Below are 17,875 nucleotides of genomic sequence, written 5' to 3'. Positions count from 1 at the left end.
ACTATAAATGTCCCAGTCATAGCCAAAAGGCTAATTATCAACTGGTTTCTCTGGGCTAGATGCTAAATTAGCCATAAAAATTACAATAAAACACACATCTGTCCCCAACATTTTTCTGTCACAAAAAAGTTACAAACTTGTTACAAACGGGGGGATGTGCTAATCCATAAGGAACTGTTTATATTAGATATGCATTGTGGAATTTCATAAGATTTTCCCAGCAAAGGAAGTACTATATTATATCAAAGTATTTTATAGTATATATAGTGATTTATGGATTTATAGTTTTGGGTTTATCATCCAGGACCTTGAATACAGCTTGACCTTGTATACAGATTGTAGAGGTGTTATTATTACATCTGTGAGACCAAGTGGTTACACAGTATGTTAGTGTGTGAAAAAAAAATAATAGCATGGAAATACAGTGCATCCGGAAAGTATTCACAGCGCTTCGCTTTTTCCACATTTTGTTATGTTACAGCCTTGTTCCAAAATGGATTAAATTCATTTTTTACCTCAAAATTCTACACACAATACCCCATAATGACAAAGTGAAAAAAGTTTGCTTGAAATTTTTGCAAATATATTAAAAATAAAAAACAAAAAACATCACATGTACATAAGTATTCACAGCCTTTGCCATGGCACTCAAAATTGAGCTCAGGTGCATCCTGTTATTGGACATTTTGGTCAGAGGTCACTGACCGTTGCTCTCGCAGTGAAACGCCGGAGGAGAGGAAAACGTGCTGATACGCTTGCACGTCTCCGCCGGCGCGGACTCCGCATACCGCTCCCAGGTATCTTTCTCTCCAAGGTGCGTTCACTGCCCAACAAGCTGGATGAACTTCAGCTACTGGTGCAGAAGAACAGAGACTTTTCTTCATCTTCCGTCCTGTGCTTCACGGAGACGTGGCTGTGTGGATGGTTCCGAACTCTGCGCTGGAGCTGGCCGGCTTCCAGCTCTTCAGAGCGGATCGCGACACCGAGCTGTCCGGCAAAACCAAAGGTGGAGGAATCTGTTTTTATGCAAACAGTGGCTGGTGCAGAGACGTGACAGTGATCCTGCAGCACTGTTCTCCTGACCTGGAGACTTTCATCATAAACTGCAGGCCCTTCTACTCCCCCCGTGAGTTCACCTCATTCATCCTGGTCGGTGTTTACATCCCACCACAGGCCAACGTGCAGGAGGCACAGCGGGCGCTCGCAGACCAGATACTGTGTGTGGAGCGGACCAACCCGGACTCCTTAGTTATTGTCCTTGGTGACTTTAACAAAGGTAACCACTCTTACACCACAATCAGTGGTGCTTATCACGCCGTCCCCCGGGCTGCACTGGGCCACTCTGACCATGTCATGGTCCACCTGATTCCCACATACAGGCAGAAACTAAAACTGTGTAAACCTGTTGCGAAGACATCGAAGCAGTGGAGCAGTGAAGCCATAGAGGATCTGCGGGCATGTTTGGACTGCACTGACTGGGAGGTGTTCAGGACTGCTTCCAACAGTCTGGATGAGTTCACAGAGGCTGTGACGTCATACATCAGCTTCTGTGAGGACTGCTGTATCCCATCACACACCAGGGTGAGTTATAACAACGACAAACCCTGGTTCACAGCTAAGCTCAGTCAGCTCAGGAGGCAAAAGGAGGAAGCTTTCAGGAGTGGGGACAGGGACAGGTTTAAAGAGTCCAAATACAGGTTTAGCAAGGCGGTGAGAGAAGCTAAACGACTGTACTCTGAGAAACTTCAGCTCCAGTTCTAAGCCAATGACTCTGCTTCTGTCTGGAAAGGGCTCAGACAGATCACAAACTACAAACCTAAACCCCCCCCACTCCATTAACGACTTCCGTCTGGCCAACGATCTGAATGAGTTCTACTGCCGCTTTGAAAGACAATGGGACAAGCCTGACACTAACCTCCACATCAGAGCCACATCAGAACCCCCCTCCTCCTCCCCTACCAAAGGAACGTCTCTCTCTATCCTGGAGAGAGATGTCAACAGGCTTTTTAAGAAGCAGAACCCCCGCAAAGCAGCTGGTCCTGACTCTGTCTCTCCATCATCCCTGAAGCACTGTGCTGATCAGCTGTCTCCGGTGTTCACGGACATCTTCAACACCTCACTGGAGACCTGCCACGTGCCAGCCTGCTTCAAATCCTCCACCATCATCCCTGTCCCCAAAAAACCAAGGCCCACAGGTCTAAATGACTACAGACCCATTGCCCTGACCTCTGTGGTCATGAAATCATTTGAGTGCCTTGTCCTGTCCCACCTCAAATCCATCACTGACCCACTCCTGGACCCCCTGCAGTTCGCCTACAGAGCCAACAGGTCTGTAGATGACGCCGTCAACATGGCTCTCCACTTCATCCTCCAGCACCTGGACTCCTCAGGGACCTATGCCAGGATCCTGTTTGTGGACTTCAGCTCTGCCTTCAACACCATCATCCCGGCTCTGCTGCGGGACAAGCTCTCCCAGCTGAGCGTGCCTGACTCCACCTGCAGGTGGATCACCGAGTTCCTGTCTGACAGGAGGCAGCACGTGAAGCTAGGAAAGCATGTGTCTGACTCCCAGACCATCAGCACTGGATCCCCGCAAGGCTGCGTTCTTTCTCCTCTGCTCTTCTCCCTGTACACCAACACCTGCACCTCCAGCCATCAGTCTGTCAAGCTCCTGAAGTTTGCAGACGACACCACTCTCATTGGACTCATCTCTGATGGCGATGAGTCTGCCTACAGGTGGGAGACTGAGCATCTGGTGACCTGGTGCAGGCAGAACAACCTAGAGCTAAACGCTCTGAAGACAGTGGAAATTATAGTGGACTTCAGGAAGAGCCCAGCCCCACCCACCCCCATCACCCTGTGCGACTCCCCCGTGGCTACCGTGGAGCATTTCCGCTTCATCACAGAGGATCTCAAATGGGAGCTGAACATCAGCTCCCTCATCAAAAAAGCTCAGCAGAGGATGTATTTCCTGAGGCAGTTGAAGAAGTTCAACCTGCCAAGGACTATGATGGTGAACTTCTACACCTCCATCATTGAGTCCATCCTCACCTCCTCCATCACCATCTGGTATGCTGCTGCCACGGAGAGGGACAATAACAGACTGCAGCGTATCATCCACTCTGCGGAAAAGGTGATTGGCTGCAATCTTCCATCCCTCCAGGACCTGTACGCCTCAAGGACTTTGAGGCGTGCAGGGAAGATTGTAGCTGACTCCTCCCACCCTGAACACAAACTCTTTGAGTCACTCCCCTCTGGCAGGAGGCTGCGGTCCTTCAGGACCAAAACCTCTCGCCACAAAAATAGCTTCTTCCCATCTGCTATTAGCCTCATCAACAAGGCTAGAGAGCCCCACTGTTGCTGATCCCCCTGATCCTCAATTGCACCAATCACCAGAAAAAATTCCTCGTATGTGAAAACATACTTGGAAATAAAACTGATTCTGATTCTGATTCTGATTCTGATTTCCACTGATCATCCTTCAGATGTTTCTATAACTTGATTGGAGTCCACCTGTGGTAAATTCAGTTGATTGGACATGATTTGGAAACGCACACACCTGTCTATATCAGGTCCCATAGTTGACAGTGCATATCAGAGCACAAACCAAGCCATGAAGTCCAAGGAATTGTCTGTAGACCTCTGAGACAGGATTGTATCGAGGCACAGATCTGGGGAAGGTACAGAAAAATTTCTGCAGCATTGAAGGTCCAAATGAGCACAGTGGCCTCCATAAATGGAAGAAGTTTGAAACCACCAGGACTCTTCCTAGAGCTGGCTGCCTGGCCAATCTGAGCAATCGGGGCAGAAGGGCCTTAGTCAGGGAGGTGACCAAGAACCCGATGGTCACTCTGACAGTGCTCCAGCGTTGCTCTGTGGAGAGAGGAGAACCTTCCGGAAGGACAACCATTTCTGCAGAACTCTACCGATCAGGCCTGTATGGTAGAGTGGCCAAACGGAAGCAAGTCCTCAGTAAAAGGCACATGACAGCCCGCCTGGAGTTTGCCAAAAGGCACCTGAAGGACTCTCAGACCATGAGAAACAAAATTCTTTGGTCTGATGAAACAAAAACTGAACTCTTTGGCCTGAATGCTAAGTGTCATGTCTGGAGGAAACCAGGCACCGCTCATCACCTGGCCAATACCATCCCTACAGTGAAGCATGGTGGTGGCAGCATCATGCTGTGGGGATGTTTTTCAGCAGCAGGAACTGGGAGACTGGTCAGGGTCGAGGGACAGATGAATGCAGCAATGTACAGAGAAATCCTTTATGATAACCAGCTCCAGAGCGCTCAGGACCTTGGACTGGGGCAAAGATTAATCTTCCAACAGGACAATCACCCTAAGCACACAGCCAAGATAACAAAGGAGTGGCTTCGGGACAACTCTGTGAATGTCCTTGAGTGGCCCAGCCAGAGCCCAGACTTGAATCTGATTGAACATCTCTGGAGAGATCTGAAAATGGCTGTGCACCGACGCGCCCCATCCAACCTGATGGAGCTTGAGAGGTTCTGCAGAGAAGAACGGGAGAAACTTCCGAAACATAGGTGTGCCAAGCTTGTAGCATCATACTCTAAAATACTCGAGGCTGTAATTGCTGCCAAAGGCGCTTCCACAAAGTACTGAGCAAAGGCTGTGAATACTTATGTACATGTTATATTTTTGTTTTTTATTTTTAATAAATTTGCCAAAGTTTCAAGCAAACTTTTTTCACTCTGCCATTATGGGGTATTGAGTGTAGTTTGTCTTTAAAAAATGTCAACATGGAAACAACTGGATGTTGAAGTAGAGTGATTTGCTGTAGAGTAAAAGATTGATTTAAAGATGACTGATCAATTGTGCTGTTACAAGCCATACTTATGAGTACATATATACTTACACATCTGTAATCATTCATGCTGGCTGTATCACCGTCTTTAAAAATAGGTATGATTATAGCTGATTTCCTGCCAGTGAACTATACCCTCCGATCAAAAGATGCATTAATAACCTCACAGACAGGATAGGAAAAGAACTCTACCTCTTTAGGAGCATCATGTTCAATTCAAACACATCTGAGGCTTTTGGTTTCTTAATGATGCTATCATGTTCTTTACAGCTGATTATGTGTCAGTCGTTAAATCAAAAGCTGGTCGTGTGTCATTCACCAATGAAGAGATTGTAATCTAAGTATGTACATTCATAAACAGAGTTTACAGATTCAAGAAAAAAAAGGCATTGAGGGCAATGGCAATAGTTTTTGCCTCTTCACTTTGTAATTGTAATTGACCTTTAGCTTTACCATTAGATCTCCCTGACAGTGTGTTTCAGTCTTTCCATATTACTGTATTATTAGCCTTTGCTCCGATTATTAGATCAATAAAATATTTAATCTAATTTCTTGAGTGACCTTATTCCTCAGCATAACAAACTTTTTCCTATCAGCATTTACATTGGATTTAATTGCTACTACTGTATAAGAGCACTATCCCTTTCCTTTATTAATTCCCAGATGTTTCCTTTTAACCATGGCAGAACAGTTTTATTTTCACTTATTTATTTTAAACCACTTTTAAGTTGAATGACGTTTTGAAATCTAATTCAACGGACTGGATGGCAGATATGATTGACTGGCTTTTGTCCTCTACATTATTACCTTGTAGACAAACTGACCAGTTAACAGCTTTTATTACATTTTCAAACTCAGATATATTAGATATTTCCAGACCATATGAGTCTTGTTTATAGGAAAATCAAGCTGGTGCTTTGAGAGTTTGCAAAAAATCTGACTTAATTATTCTCTCTGGTTCATTGCTAAACACAAGATCGATTTGTGTTGGAGGTGCGGAGGTTATTCTTGTTGGTCCCTTTACCATCAGGATTTGATGTGTCTGTGTCTAAAAGGTATCTGTGAGCTTCTTGTCTATTTTGCTTTGCCAATTGATACTGATATCCCCTAATGCAATAATGTTATATGACATCTGCAGAGAAAGTGCAAAATTGAGACTAACAGGCTACTTTCAAGTTCATTATAACAGGACCACTGGATCAGGTGCAATATAAATTCTCTTCAATATAAAACAGAACCATTCTGTCTCTACCCTGTCCTTTCTAAAAAAAACTGTATATCCAGTCATACTCACAGCAGCTGCATCCCAACTGGATCCATCCCACTGACAGCTCACAGTAAGATTTCAATAAAAATTGAGGTTCAAAATAAATCCATATATTAATATGACAGCCAACTCACAATGGGGACTCACCTGGCGTCAAGGCTGAGCCTTTCCATTCTATCTCTTCACTGTCATGGTCAGTAAAGGAAAAATGGCAAAACAATAATTCATTAAAAAAAAAATCAAAAAAAAAATCACAACCAACACATTTAATAACAGCAGGTCTGAACTGCCTGCCACTGCCATCTTGATGTGTTTGTATTCTTTATCGCTGCAATCGCATTATTTTTTTTTCATTTTATTCTATTTTTTGTTAATTTATTTTATTCTAAATTAATTGTTTATCAGATCTAAGAGACTCATGAAAAATGCTCAAAACTATTTAACAATTAAAAAGCATCTTTTGTACCAATCACCAGTGAAAACCAAAATCATAGAGGGTTAATTTTCTGTTGATTGACCAGCCCTAAAATAATTCAAAAAAATCTATAGGTCAATATACAAGGAAGGTAGATTTTTGCCCCAAAGTGGCCAAAAAGATTTTTGCAGCTCTACTGTGTTCTACATTTTATTACCTGATTGCATGGCTGGTCAAATAACATGTTAAGTTAAAGTGTTGGGGGTAACTGAGGTAACATTGACATTTTTTGTATAATAGTGCTCGTTTTAATGTTAACTAATCTACAGTTATCCCAGTGATCCTTTTTTAAAACTGGTGTCTCACTTCCTGATTGAGCCCACATTTCCTTTTGTTTATAATACTGAAGTATTTTTCCTAATCATGGCCAATGAGCTATAGAGCTGGTTTAACAAGGGTTACCACAACAGGTTTTGATCTAACCATGGTTTTAACTGGTCTTATGTGGTCTGGGTGGAGAAAAATTGGGAAAATGCTCAATAAATATTAAAGAAAATAGAGGGACAATGGAGGGATAGAAGAAAAGGAATAACAAAACAATATACCTGTGAATACATATACTTCTAAATCATAGCTCAAGCCCACTTTGATGTTATTCTTTCCTTTTCTCTCATTGCCCTTACTCCTGAGTATATCAGTTAGTGTCATGACAGCAGTCTTATGATAGTGGAAGTGATAACCAGAAAGAAATTGTTGGAGGTTTGAGATTCCCAGCAGGGACTCAGAGATGGAGTACCCTCCAGAGGAACTGGATAGAAGGATATTTCCAATCTGTGATAAATGGTACCTCTGGAGAAAGTTAATGTTAAGGTCTAGGGGAGAGTGCAAAGGAGTAAAGTGTAGGAAGAAGGAGAGGAAGAGGAGGAGAGAGAAAATATCATTTTGGCCTATTAAAGAAAAAGGTGAAAAGGAGAAAAAAGTAGAGATGGATTGGAGATGTGCTGGAAAGGACAAAAAGGAGGAGGAGGAGGAGCGGGAAGAAGTCTGTGGTTTATACCAGGGAATTTATGATCTCTGGATGTGAGGCGGACACTTCATCTACTATAATTTCATTACAATTCTCAGTGGAGAGTTTGAGATTCCTGAGGTAGAGATGCCATTTTCGAGGACTCCGCTGATGCATTCAAGTGTTTCAGTGGAGAGTTCTGAGAATCTCATCAGCACTGGTTTCTTATATCAGTCAAAGTGTCCTGAAATAAGAAAATAATGGAGTACGTAGAGGCAAAGAACATCTAGACTCCAAGCAGAGTGTCATATCCTCTACCTGCTGTGCTCCATAGTAGTGGTCCACTGTCACAAAGTTGTCCTGTTTTCTGATCTGCCTGCTGTTTCAGAGCTGAATTACACTGGGTCACACAGGAGATGCATAATTGGGTTGATATAACTTTTGTAGCCTAACCAAACCTTCACCATAGCATTGCCATCATATTATAATAACAGAGGTAGGGGGGCCTCTTGCTGTGCCAGCCACCTGATGTTGACGGTAAGTTGGTTTCTGTCATACCATTCCATGAAGTTCTCGACTAGGTCTCTGTACTGCTCTTTGTCATCTCCAGAAATTCAAGATTCAATGTATTATTCTTATACAAACCAAGATTGTATAATGAAATTATAGATGTAGTTCCTTCATGCTACTCACACACACACAAAAAAAGTTTTATAACTGAATGGGTAAATAAAGGAACTATGGAGGATGAATTTAGTAGTCTCACAGCTTGAGGAAAGAAGCTGCTCTGAAGTATGGTGGTACGGCAGCGAATACTTCTGTATTGCTTGCCAGATGGGCCAGCAGCAGGGTGAACAAGCTGTGGCTAGGGTGAGCTCTTCGCAGCACCTCACCTCACCCGTATCACTGATGTGCAGTAGATGATGATTTTCTGGGCATTTTCAATCACTCACTGCAGAGCCTTTCTGTCCTGAGCTGTACACATCCCATGCCAGATTGCAATGTTTCCATTTAGGATGCTACTGCTCTTCTGTAAAAGTTAACAGGAACTTGGCACAGGAATTCAGCCTGCTGAAGTTTCCTCAAGAAGTACAGTTGTTTCTGAGCCTTCCTCACCAGGGTAGAGATGTGTGAAAACCATGGCAGGTTCTGTGTGATGTTCTTAGGAACCTAAAACTGTTCACATGCACCATTTTGGCTCCTGGGTAGCATGGAAAGGGCAACTATTACTGCAAAAACTGAGGTTTTCATTGTCTGTGCATTTCAGAATAATATAGTTCTATTTGTTTCTTGTATAATGCACACTCACTGAGCACTCACTATTATGAGCTAATACTGGGTGGGGCCTCCCGTTTTACGCTCACAACAGCCCCAATTCCTCATGGCGAGGATTCCACAAGAGAAATTCTGAAAGATTCTGGTCCATGTTGACATGTTTATTAGCTTGCATAATTTCTGCAGATGGTAAATTGTGGCAATAAAGATATGCAAGAATACTCAGATAGGCTGTGACATTCAAACCATGATTGATTGGTAAGGGGTATTAAAATGAGCCAAGAAAACATTCACTACACCATTACACCACCACCACCACCTCCAGCCTGGACTGTTGACACAAGGCAGGTTGGATCCATGGATTCATAGTTCGGATGTCAGATCCTGACACTACCATCTCCATGACTCCAGATTCATGAGACCTTTCCTTTCTTCAGGTCTCATTTGTCCTGAGCTAAATTTCCGGCTTTCCTATCTCACTGACCGGAAAGCTGATTTGCTGATAGACTATACAGATTGGCAAAGTGAGCATCTGCTGGGCTCAGCTAACTGGCTTACTCAACCTGAGACTGGCTGACTAACTCATTGGTCATCTATTTTGTCAAAAAGGTAGATGAGAACCTGAGAGACTGGTTGACTGGTTGACTAGTCAGCTTGGCTTGTAGACTAACTCATGTAGACACTGCCCAACCCATCACTTGCTTAATTAGCTCCTATGTAATCAAGATGAAAGATCTTTAGCAATGCTAGCAGATCTGTGAGGATGTACTTAGGCAGAGTGGTCCTTATCTAAATGCTCATTTCAGTGTGCTAACATGCTCACAATGACAGCCCTGCTGAGTTTTAACAGGTATAATGTTTAGCACATTACTACACACAAAATTGCCAATTAGCACCAAAGACAAATCACAGCTGAGGCTCATGGGAATGTCATTGGATTTGCAGGTATTTGGTCATGGAATTAGAATTCAGCTAGAACCCCTGTGAGGTTGACATTTTTGGTTCAGACCAAAATGCCAACAGTAGAGCTAGATAAAGTCAGGAGATCACCAAAGTCATTCAGATTTATTATCTGAGGATCATGAGTGTCTTTCATGGCTTTCAAGTTTCATGGCAATGCATCCAGTAGTTAAGATATTTGCATCTGGATCAAAGTGGAGAACCAACAAACTGACAGACCAACAATGCCATCCCTAGAGCCAGGCTGATTTTTCACATTTGGACTTGAAACACACCTGTGTATATAAAGCCAGTGAAGGCAGGATGCTGCATCATGCTGGCCTCTTTTGCTTGACTGATGTCCTCAGCTGTAGGATCTCCATGGTATAGTGTGTAAATCACAGAGATGTCCTCCATCAGTTGAGCCTCGTACAGCATAGCCTAGAGCAGGAGAGAGAGGAGGGTGAAGCTTTGGCTTGTTCTTGTAACATTCTTCATGTCACTGCAAAATGTGCTCACAAAGTTTTTATGAAAGTGATGAGAGTGCTTGAAAGCGAAGACATTTTGCATGTCTGGATTTCAATAAGGAGATGATTTTAGCAATAACAGTGTTTTCAAATCTGCATTGTTTAGTGTAGTTGAATTTGTCTCTTGGTACAATTCATTTGGGCAGATATAACAGATGTGAACTCACAGCAATCACACTTTGGTGTAGGCCAAAATAGTCAAACCAAGGCTCTTCAGAGGAAGGTATGTCGGCCCAGTCACAATTCTGGGGCAATTCGGTTGTAGTGGAATTTTTATCCAACCTCCATCAAACCCATCTACAAGATCTACTCTTAGCTGAGGTACAGTTTCAACTAAATGGCTAAAATAACCCTATCCAGATGTTGAAATAGATGCCTTGTCTCTACAAGATAGTGAAAAGGGAAAGGAGAAGCATAAAGAGAGTGGTTCGAAGTGAAAGAGGGTTCATGTTTTAATCCTCCTGTTATGTTACAGTCAAATTTGACCCGTTTTTAAATTTAGATGTGTGAAACATAAATACATTTTTGATCATATGTCCTTTTTTAAAAATCCATCAGTGAAATGTTACATCTGGTGTTATGGGTCAAATTTGACCTGAAGTAATTATGACTTGTTTATGCAGAAAAATACACAGTAAATGTTACCAAACCATCATGAATAACAAAAATGACAACAAAACAAATATAATAGTAATACTATCATGTAACAATAGTATAACAATATTGTGTAATAATATTTAAACTATGTTTCATGCCGAGAATGAATTCATTTGTAGAGTGGCACACAGCAAATATGATCCCACAAACATCCCACCATATGATCCCACAAACATCCCACTGTTCATCCACACACACAAAAACACAGATATTCACACACAAACACATACACACCCCCATGTCCCTCAGCAGCATAGCAGTCTATAGGTTGTGACTTTCTCACCCTTTATTTCTCACATCTCACACCACATCTGGACAGACACAAAGACACACAGAAACACACACACACACACACACACACACACACACACAGTTCATTCTGTTTAGAACAGTCACAAAACAATCAAAATGACCACAGGTCCCATTTGGTGTGCAGTATCGCATGGCAAGACGAGACAAGACATACAATGTGCCTTTAACCTTTTTATATCACAGCCTGTTGGAAAAAAGGTCATTATTGACATGACCACCATGGAAGTGAGACCAGTGTTGTGAATAGTTGGAGGGTGACTGACACACGACATGTTGATACTTGCTGCGGTACATAAAGCCAACAGTGAGGCCATTTCTAGAATATGGGATGCTGAAAGAGGCCAGGCTACTTCAGTACAATTATGTCACTTCAAACCTTTTGTATTTTATTATTCAAATTGACAATTGTGAGACACAATACATAATAATTATGTATTACTGTATAATAATACAGTAATACATAATACATTCCCATTAACCTTGGAAAATATGGCATAAAAATCGGGGGAGCTTGTGATACAAGGAACAACTATGCATGAAATATGCAAATATATACAGCTATGCTCTTTGCATAGGAAGGCATGTGGTCAGTTTTGACCCATAACATAACAGCTGTAATGACAATTGCTCATTTTAACATACAAGACAATACAAACAAGTTATTTTGTTTGTTTGTTCATCACTAGCCTCTCAGGGTCATATTTTCTCTTCACCTTAAGCAATAAAATAGATCAATTATGCATATTTTAAACAAAAAACTATTGGTACAAAGAAAGTTAGAAAAAAAAACAGTGTAGTCTGGCAAAGTGGAAAACATAAATGACTAAAATAACCCTATCCAGATGTTGAAATAGATGCCTTGTCTCTACAAGATAGTGAAAAGGGAAAGGAGAAGCATAAAGAGAGTGGTTCGAAGTGAAAGAGGGTTCATGTTTTAATCCTCCTGTTATGTTACAGTCAAATTTGACCCGTTTTTAAATTTAGATGTGTGAAACATAAATACATTTTTGATCATATGTCCTTTTTTAAAAATCCATCAATGAAATGTTACATCTGGTGTTATGGGTCAAATTTGACCTGAAGTAATTATGACTTGTTTATGCAGAAAAATACACAGTAAATGTTACCAAACCATCATGAATAACAAAAATGACAACAAAACAAATATAATAGTAATACTATCATGTAACAATAGTATAACAATATTGTGTAATAATATTTAAACTATGTTTCATGCCAAGAATGAATTCATTTGTAGAGTGGCACACAGCAAATATGATCCCACAAACATCCCACCATATGATCCCACAAACATCCCACTGTTCATCCACACACACAAAAACACAGATATTCACACACAAACACATACACACCCCCATGTCCCTCAGCAGCATAGCAGTCTATAGGTTGTGACTTTCTCACCCTTTATTTCTCACATCTCACACCACATCTGGACAGACACAAAGACACACAGAAACACACACACACACACACACACACACACACACACACACACACACACACAGTTCATTCTGTTTAGAACAGTCACAAAACAATCAAAATGACCACAGGTCCCATTTGGTGTGCAGTATCGCATGGCAAGACGAGACAAGACATACAATGTGCCTTTAACCTTTTTATATCACAGCCTGTTGGAAAAAAGGTCATTATTGACATGACCACCATGGAAGTGAGACCAGTGTTGTGAATAGTTGGAGGGTGACTGACACATGACATGTTGATACTTGCTGCGGTACATAAAGCCAACAGTGAGGCCATTTCTAGAATATGGGATGCTGAAAGAGGCCAGGCTACTTCAGTACAATTATGTCACTTCAAACCTTTTGTATTTTATTATTCAAATTGACAATTGTGAGACACAATACATAATAATTATGTATTACTGTATAATAATACAGTAATACATAATACATTCCCATTAACCTTGGAAAATATGGCATAAAAATCGGGGGAGCTTGTGATACAAGGAACAACTATGCATGAAATATGCAAATATATACAGCTATGCTCTTTGCATAGGAAGGCATGTGGTCAGTTTTGACCCATAACATAACAGCTGTAATGACAATTGCTCATTTTAACATACAAGACAATACAAACAAGTTATTTTGTTTGTTTGTTCATCACTAGCCTCTCAGGGTCATATTTTCTCTTCACCTTAAGCAATAAAATAGATCAATTATGCATATTTTAAACAAAAAACTATTGGTACAAAGAAAGTTAGAAAAAAAACAGTGTAGTCTGGCAAAGTGGAAAACATAAATGACTAAAATAACCCTATCCAGATGTTGAAATAGATGCCTTGTCTCTACAAGATAGTGAAAAGGGAAAGGAGAAGCATAAAGAGAGTGGTTCGAAGTGAAAGAGGGTTCATGTTTTAATCCTCCTGTTATGTTACAGTCAAATTTGACCCGTTTTTAGATTTAGATGTGTGAAACATAAATACATTTTTGATCATATGTCCTTTTTAAAAAAAAAAAAAAAGGTATAAGGTACATAAAATATATAAGACGTAAGTTAATATATATTATGGTTATGGATGAATAATATGTTTATTAGCAGATAAAACATTTTACTGGATGATAGGCTTCAGTGTTTGTTAATTAATTCAAACACATGTCAAGTTTGACCGAAAACACTCAAGGGTAAGCCCTTTTCTAACACATTAAGAGGGTTAAACAGAATCATATTTGGTTGTTATTCATAAAGGTGAAATCAGGGAGAAGCCAGATAAAGGAAGATTTGTGGTGGTAATGGTGGTGATAGTGGGGACAGATGAAAAGACTTCCTTGGCACATTCCTTGGCTTTTTTAAACTAAGGAGTCCTTAAACAGAATGTGTGCATTGAGCCCACACATTCATATTGCAACTTGAAAGTCTCTTGGGATGAGGAAGGTGGTTGAGAGAAGCGCAGAAACCAGAAGTCTCTTGATGTGCTGTGCACTAAAACCTCTCCTTGCACTTATCTCACATCAAGCAAATGCAAATGGCCAAGCTTGGATGATGAAAATATACACATCCACACACAAAGGAGCATATCCTTAAAACAGTCATCAAGACAAATAGAGGGCATTGTTCCAGGTGGAAGCACTGAGGAAAGCCTTCATGTTGTCCTAGGAGCTAAAGGTATCTCTTTCCCCTTTCCTTAGAAATAGAGAGGAGGAAAGGAAAAAGGCTAAAGCAAAAGAGGGGGAACAAAAACAAAAGAGGACGGAAGAGTCACCGAGGATTTCCTTTTTCTCTGCCTTGCCCTTCGTTCTTTTTTGAGGCAGGTGAACTGACTTGCTGCCAAAAATGCAGAAATGGGAGCTTTGGTCCTGAACTAAAAAACACACCCTGAAGCATCCCTTGTCCCCTTGTAAGTCTGACCAACTTTACCTCGATGCCCGATTGCTGCATTTTACTTCAGACATTGCACCACTTCTTCTCAGAGTCATACAACAGTCAGGCTGGAATGCACAGACATCATGTATGCACATACTGCTGGAATCAACACAGTGACAGCAACTGTGGTTAAAAATCCATAAAACCACTTGAAAAGATGAAAATCAAAAAACGCTCTTTATACAAACTTCAAGCAGCACTTGACTCTGCTTTATTTTTCCAACCTGCTGTTTCACTGTTTTTTTTTCAATGGCACAGCTCTCATCAACCTAATTCTCAGCAGCAGCAGGGAGCTGATTTCAGCAAAAAAACAAAAAGCCAACCGTACACTACCTGCCAGCAGCAGAAAGACAAAGTTAAAGACTACAGTGTAGTTTGTGAACCAAACAAGTCCTCCAACTTGATGGAATAATTGGTCATGGTCTGGTTAGATTCAGGCACAAAAACTACTTAGTTAGGTGTAGGGAAAGATCATGGGTAAGGTTAAAATAAGTACTTCATTAAGGTTAAAGAAAATTCACATTCACATCAGGGTTATGTTGACAAATGTGTTTAAGGATATGGACAAACAATGGTTTCCCATGTGGCAGTTCTGTTTTGTCGACCATTCAATCCACCCAAACCTCATGTGGCATTTCTCACTCTCTACACTACGTTGCCTTACTTCCTCCTTTTCCTCCATTATAATTACTAAGGGCTTGAATATTTAGATACAGGCACAGTAATCTAGCCCACATAGTGTAGCACACACTGAAGGATTATGGAGCCATACTAATATCTTCACACAGATACAAAATTCATGAGAAGTAGCAACTTCCAGAACAAATAATGTACATTTGCCTTGGTTGTCTGCTTCAAATGACATCTCAGCTGGGAAGGAAAGAGACTGACGATTAAGAAAACAATCCGCTACAGTTTATGGTGTGAAGGTGAAGTTGAATCAGTCCTTTATCTCTCATTTAATGTGTGATATTTTCCATTCATCGCAGGACTTTGATTTGCACACTGTCAGTCTGAAAGACGCAGAATCTACCTCAAAGAACCCCCCCAAAAAAGAAAAAAAGAAATCACTGTCAGTTCATGAGAGGTATTGAAATGGATGATTATTGTGAGGCTCATTGTGTTCATGGTAGTTATTAAGCCTGGCATCCGAACATTGTCTTTTCCTTTAAAATTTTAGATTCATGTTTTCAGTTCCTTTCAAGTACTTTTTGTCCTGTTTGATGAGTTTACTTTTATAGAGGCTGCTTTAAGGTCTTTGTAATCCAGAAGATTCAAGAATACAATACTGAATGAAATACCGACATCGAATGAACTACCTGTGGTTTTGTGTGCTGTTTAAGGGCTTGTCCTCACTTGACACATTTATCTCATTCTTATGCCCTTACAACAAAGTAAAAGTATATTTTAAGTTCATTTTATTAGGTTAACTTAAGTAAAGTTCAAGTATATTTCTCACGTATACTTTATGTAGTAAAAATACTAAGTATACTTATATGTGTACTAAAGTGGTCCACTTTTTAGTTTACAGCTAAGATTTCAAATACTGTCAGTGATTAGGCTTTAAGTATTTTGAGCTCTTGCATTTGAAACACGTTTTAATATTTACATTTCAACTTACACTTACAGTTTTTTCAGTGCTTTGACTTCACTGCACATCAGCTTCTCTAATTAAACAAGCTACATCATCAAGTGAGCATTTGCACGTTTGATTTTTTCCATATACATGTATCTGGAGAGATACTCAACTAATATTATAGCCAATATTGATAACGCTTGGTAAACCACAGAACTGCTAAGTCTTTAGATTGTTTGTCCACAGTGACTGAGGGTTCAGAGGGTTCAAAAGCCACTGTCAGGTAATGATGTGAAGACATGCTGGATGATATATGGCTCATACCCTGGACTGTTCCATTTTTAAGTCAAGACTGTGGTAAAGACACTGAGAGACACACACACACACACTTTCATCTTCCCCTTGTGGGTTCATTATAAACACTTTAGCCGACCTTATGTAGCAGCCAGAGGATGCTAAACAGCCCTGATTGATAGGCTAGTGAAGACCCCAGTTGGCAAGTCTTTTAACCAATAATCATTCACGCACCAACTCGTCCGCTGAGCGCCCATCTGTCCTACTCACCTGCCAATAGAGTTTGAGCTGCGTGCTGATATGGCGCTCAGTGCCACCCAACAGACAATACAGCCAGTCAGCAGTCAGCACGCTCCTGATGAGAGAGAGAGAGAGAGAGAGAGAGAGAGAGAGAGAGAGAGAGAGAGAGAGAGAGAGAAAACAGTGTATCAGGGAAAAAGGACATGCATATATTTACTGTAACCTCTCATATGTTATATCAATAATATACTGTATATGAACCTAATTATGAATCTGTATTAGAAGCAAGTAGCTTACAAAGCAAGATCAAAATTACGTTATTATGATGTGTATGATAGAGATTTAATCAACATTTCTTATGTTATGCTGCCAAAGGATTTTGATTTTCTGATTTGGAACAAAGCAAACTGTAAAACTGCAGTACCATCTAAATCATTACCAGGCTCAAAATCACTTGTTGATATTTTGTTCTGACACAAAATTTCACGGTGTTGCGAATGACTGAGCACAACTCAAATCTATTTGATGTGCAGAGTATCTAGCACAGATTTGTCATTTACACAACCTGCACTCCATGAAAATAATCAGTTTTTGAAAAAGCACCAGTTGGCCCGTTAATCTGTCATTAAAAACTAAAGCATTACATGGAACCTGGAAATTTAGGTCAGCAGAGATCACATAAGAGCCAAAGCATTTTCTCTGGAGAAGAATAAAATGGTGGAAGAAAGACTCAGAGACAAGCTTTTTCTTGATGTGTGATTTCTCCACATATCAACATCGTCCATTATCTTTTTGTGGATACAATACAGTGTATTTTTAGTATCAGCACGTAGTACTAGTGTGAGAGACTGGTGGGGGAAAGTCACAACTTAGCTGTTTAAATGACAGCAACTCTCCAAGGTCAGCCATTGTTTGTCATGTTAAGAGCCTCTTCAGGCCCTGCTTACCGGCTGAGTGTGTCTCCTAGCAAACAAGGCCAACAACTATGTGTGATTTGGAGTGTGGCTGGGCTGATATGTGTTGTGGATAGGGTCTGGAACTGGACAAACAAACACAGTGAGGAAGAGAGAGACAGACAGAGAGAGACAGAGAGAGTGCAATACTGTACTATGGTGAGCAGTGCCCCTACATGCCA

At 40.8% G+C, this 17,875-nt stretch overlaps 1 protein-coding gene across 5 annotated transcripts in view; it reads right to left on the bottom strand.

Annotated features, from left to right (window-relative positions):
• LOC139626821 (spermatogenesis-associated protein 16-like) overlaps positions 1–17,875 on the bottom strand; it is a 98,603-nt gene that overhangs the window by 50,581 nt on the left and 30,147 nt on the right. For all 5 annotated transcript variants that reach the window (XM_071487332.1, XM_071487335.1, XM_071487336.1 and 2 more), the window contains 2 exons: positions 16,771–16,855; positions 10,026–10,170 (listed from right to left, as the gene is read on the bottom strand). In XM_071487332.1, coding sequence (XP_071343433.1) covers positions 10,026–10,170; positions 16,771–16,855 — 230 coding nt within the window. The remainder of the gene's footprint in view (positions 1–10,025; positions 10,171–16,770; positions 16,856–17,875) is intronic.

The sequence above is a fragment of the Trachinotus anak genome, unplaced genomic scaffold (genome assembly GCF_046630095.1).
Source record: "Trachinotus anak isolate AG129_WGS33_773 ecotype Australia unplaced genomic scaffold, CSIRO_AGI_Tana_v1 ptg000010l, whole genome shotgun sequence".
In the NCBI taxonomy this organism is placed as follows: Eukaryota; Metazoa; Chordata; class Actinopteri; order Carangiformes; family Carangidae; genus Trachinotus; species Trachinotus anak.
Note: the sequence above shows the minus strand (reverse complement) of the source record. Positions and strands in the feature narration are given on the sequence as shown.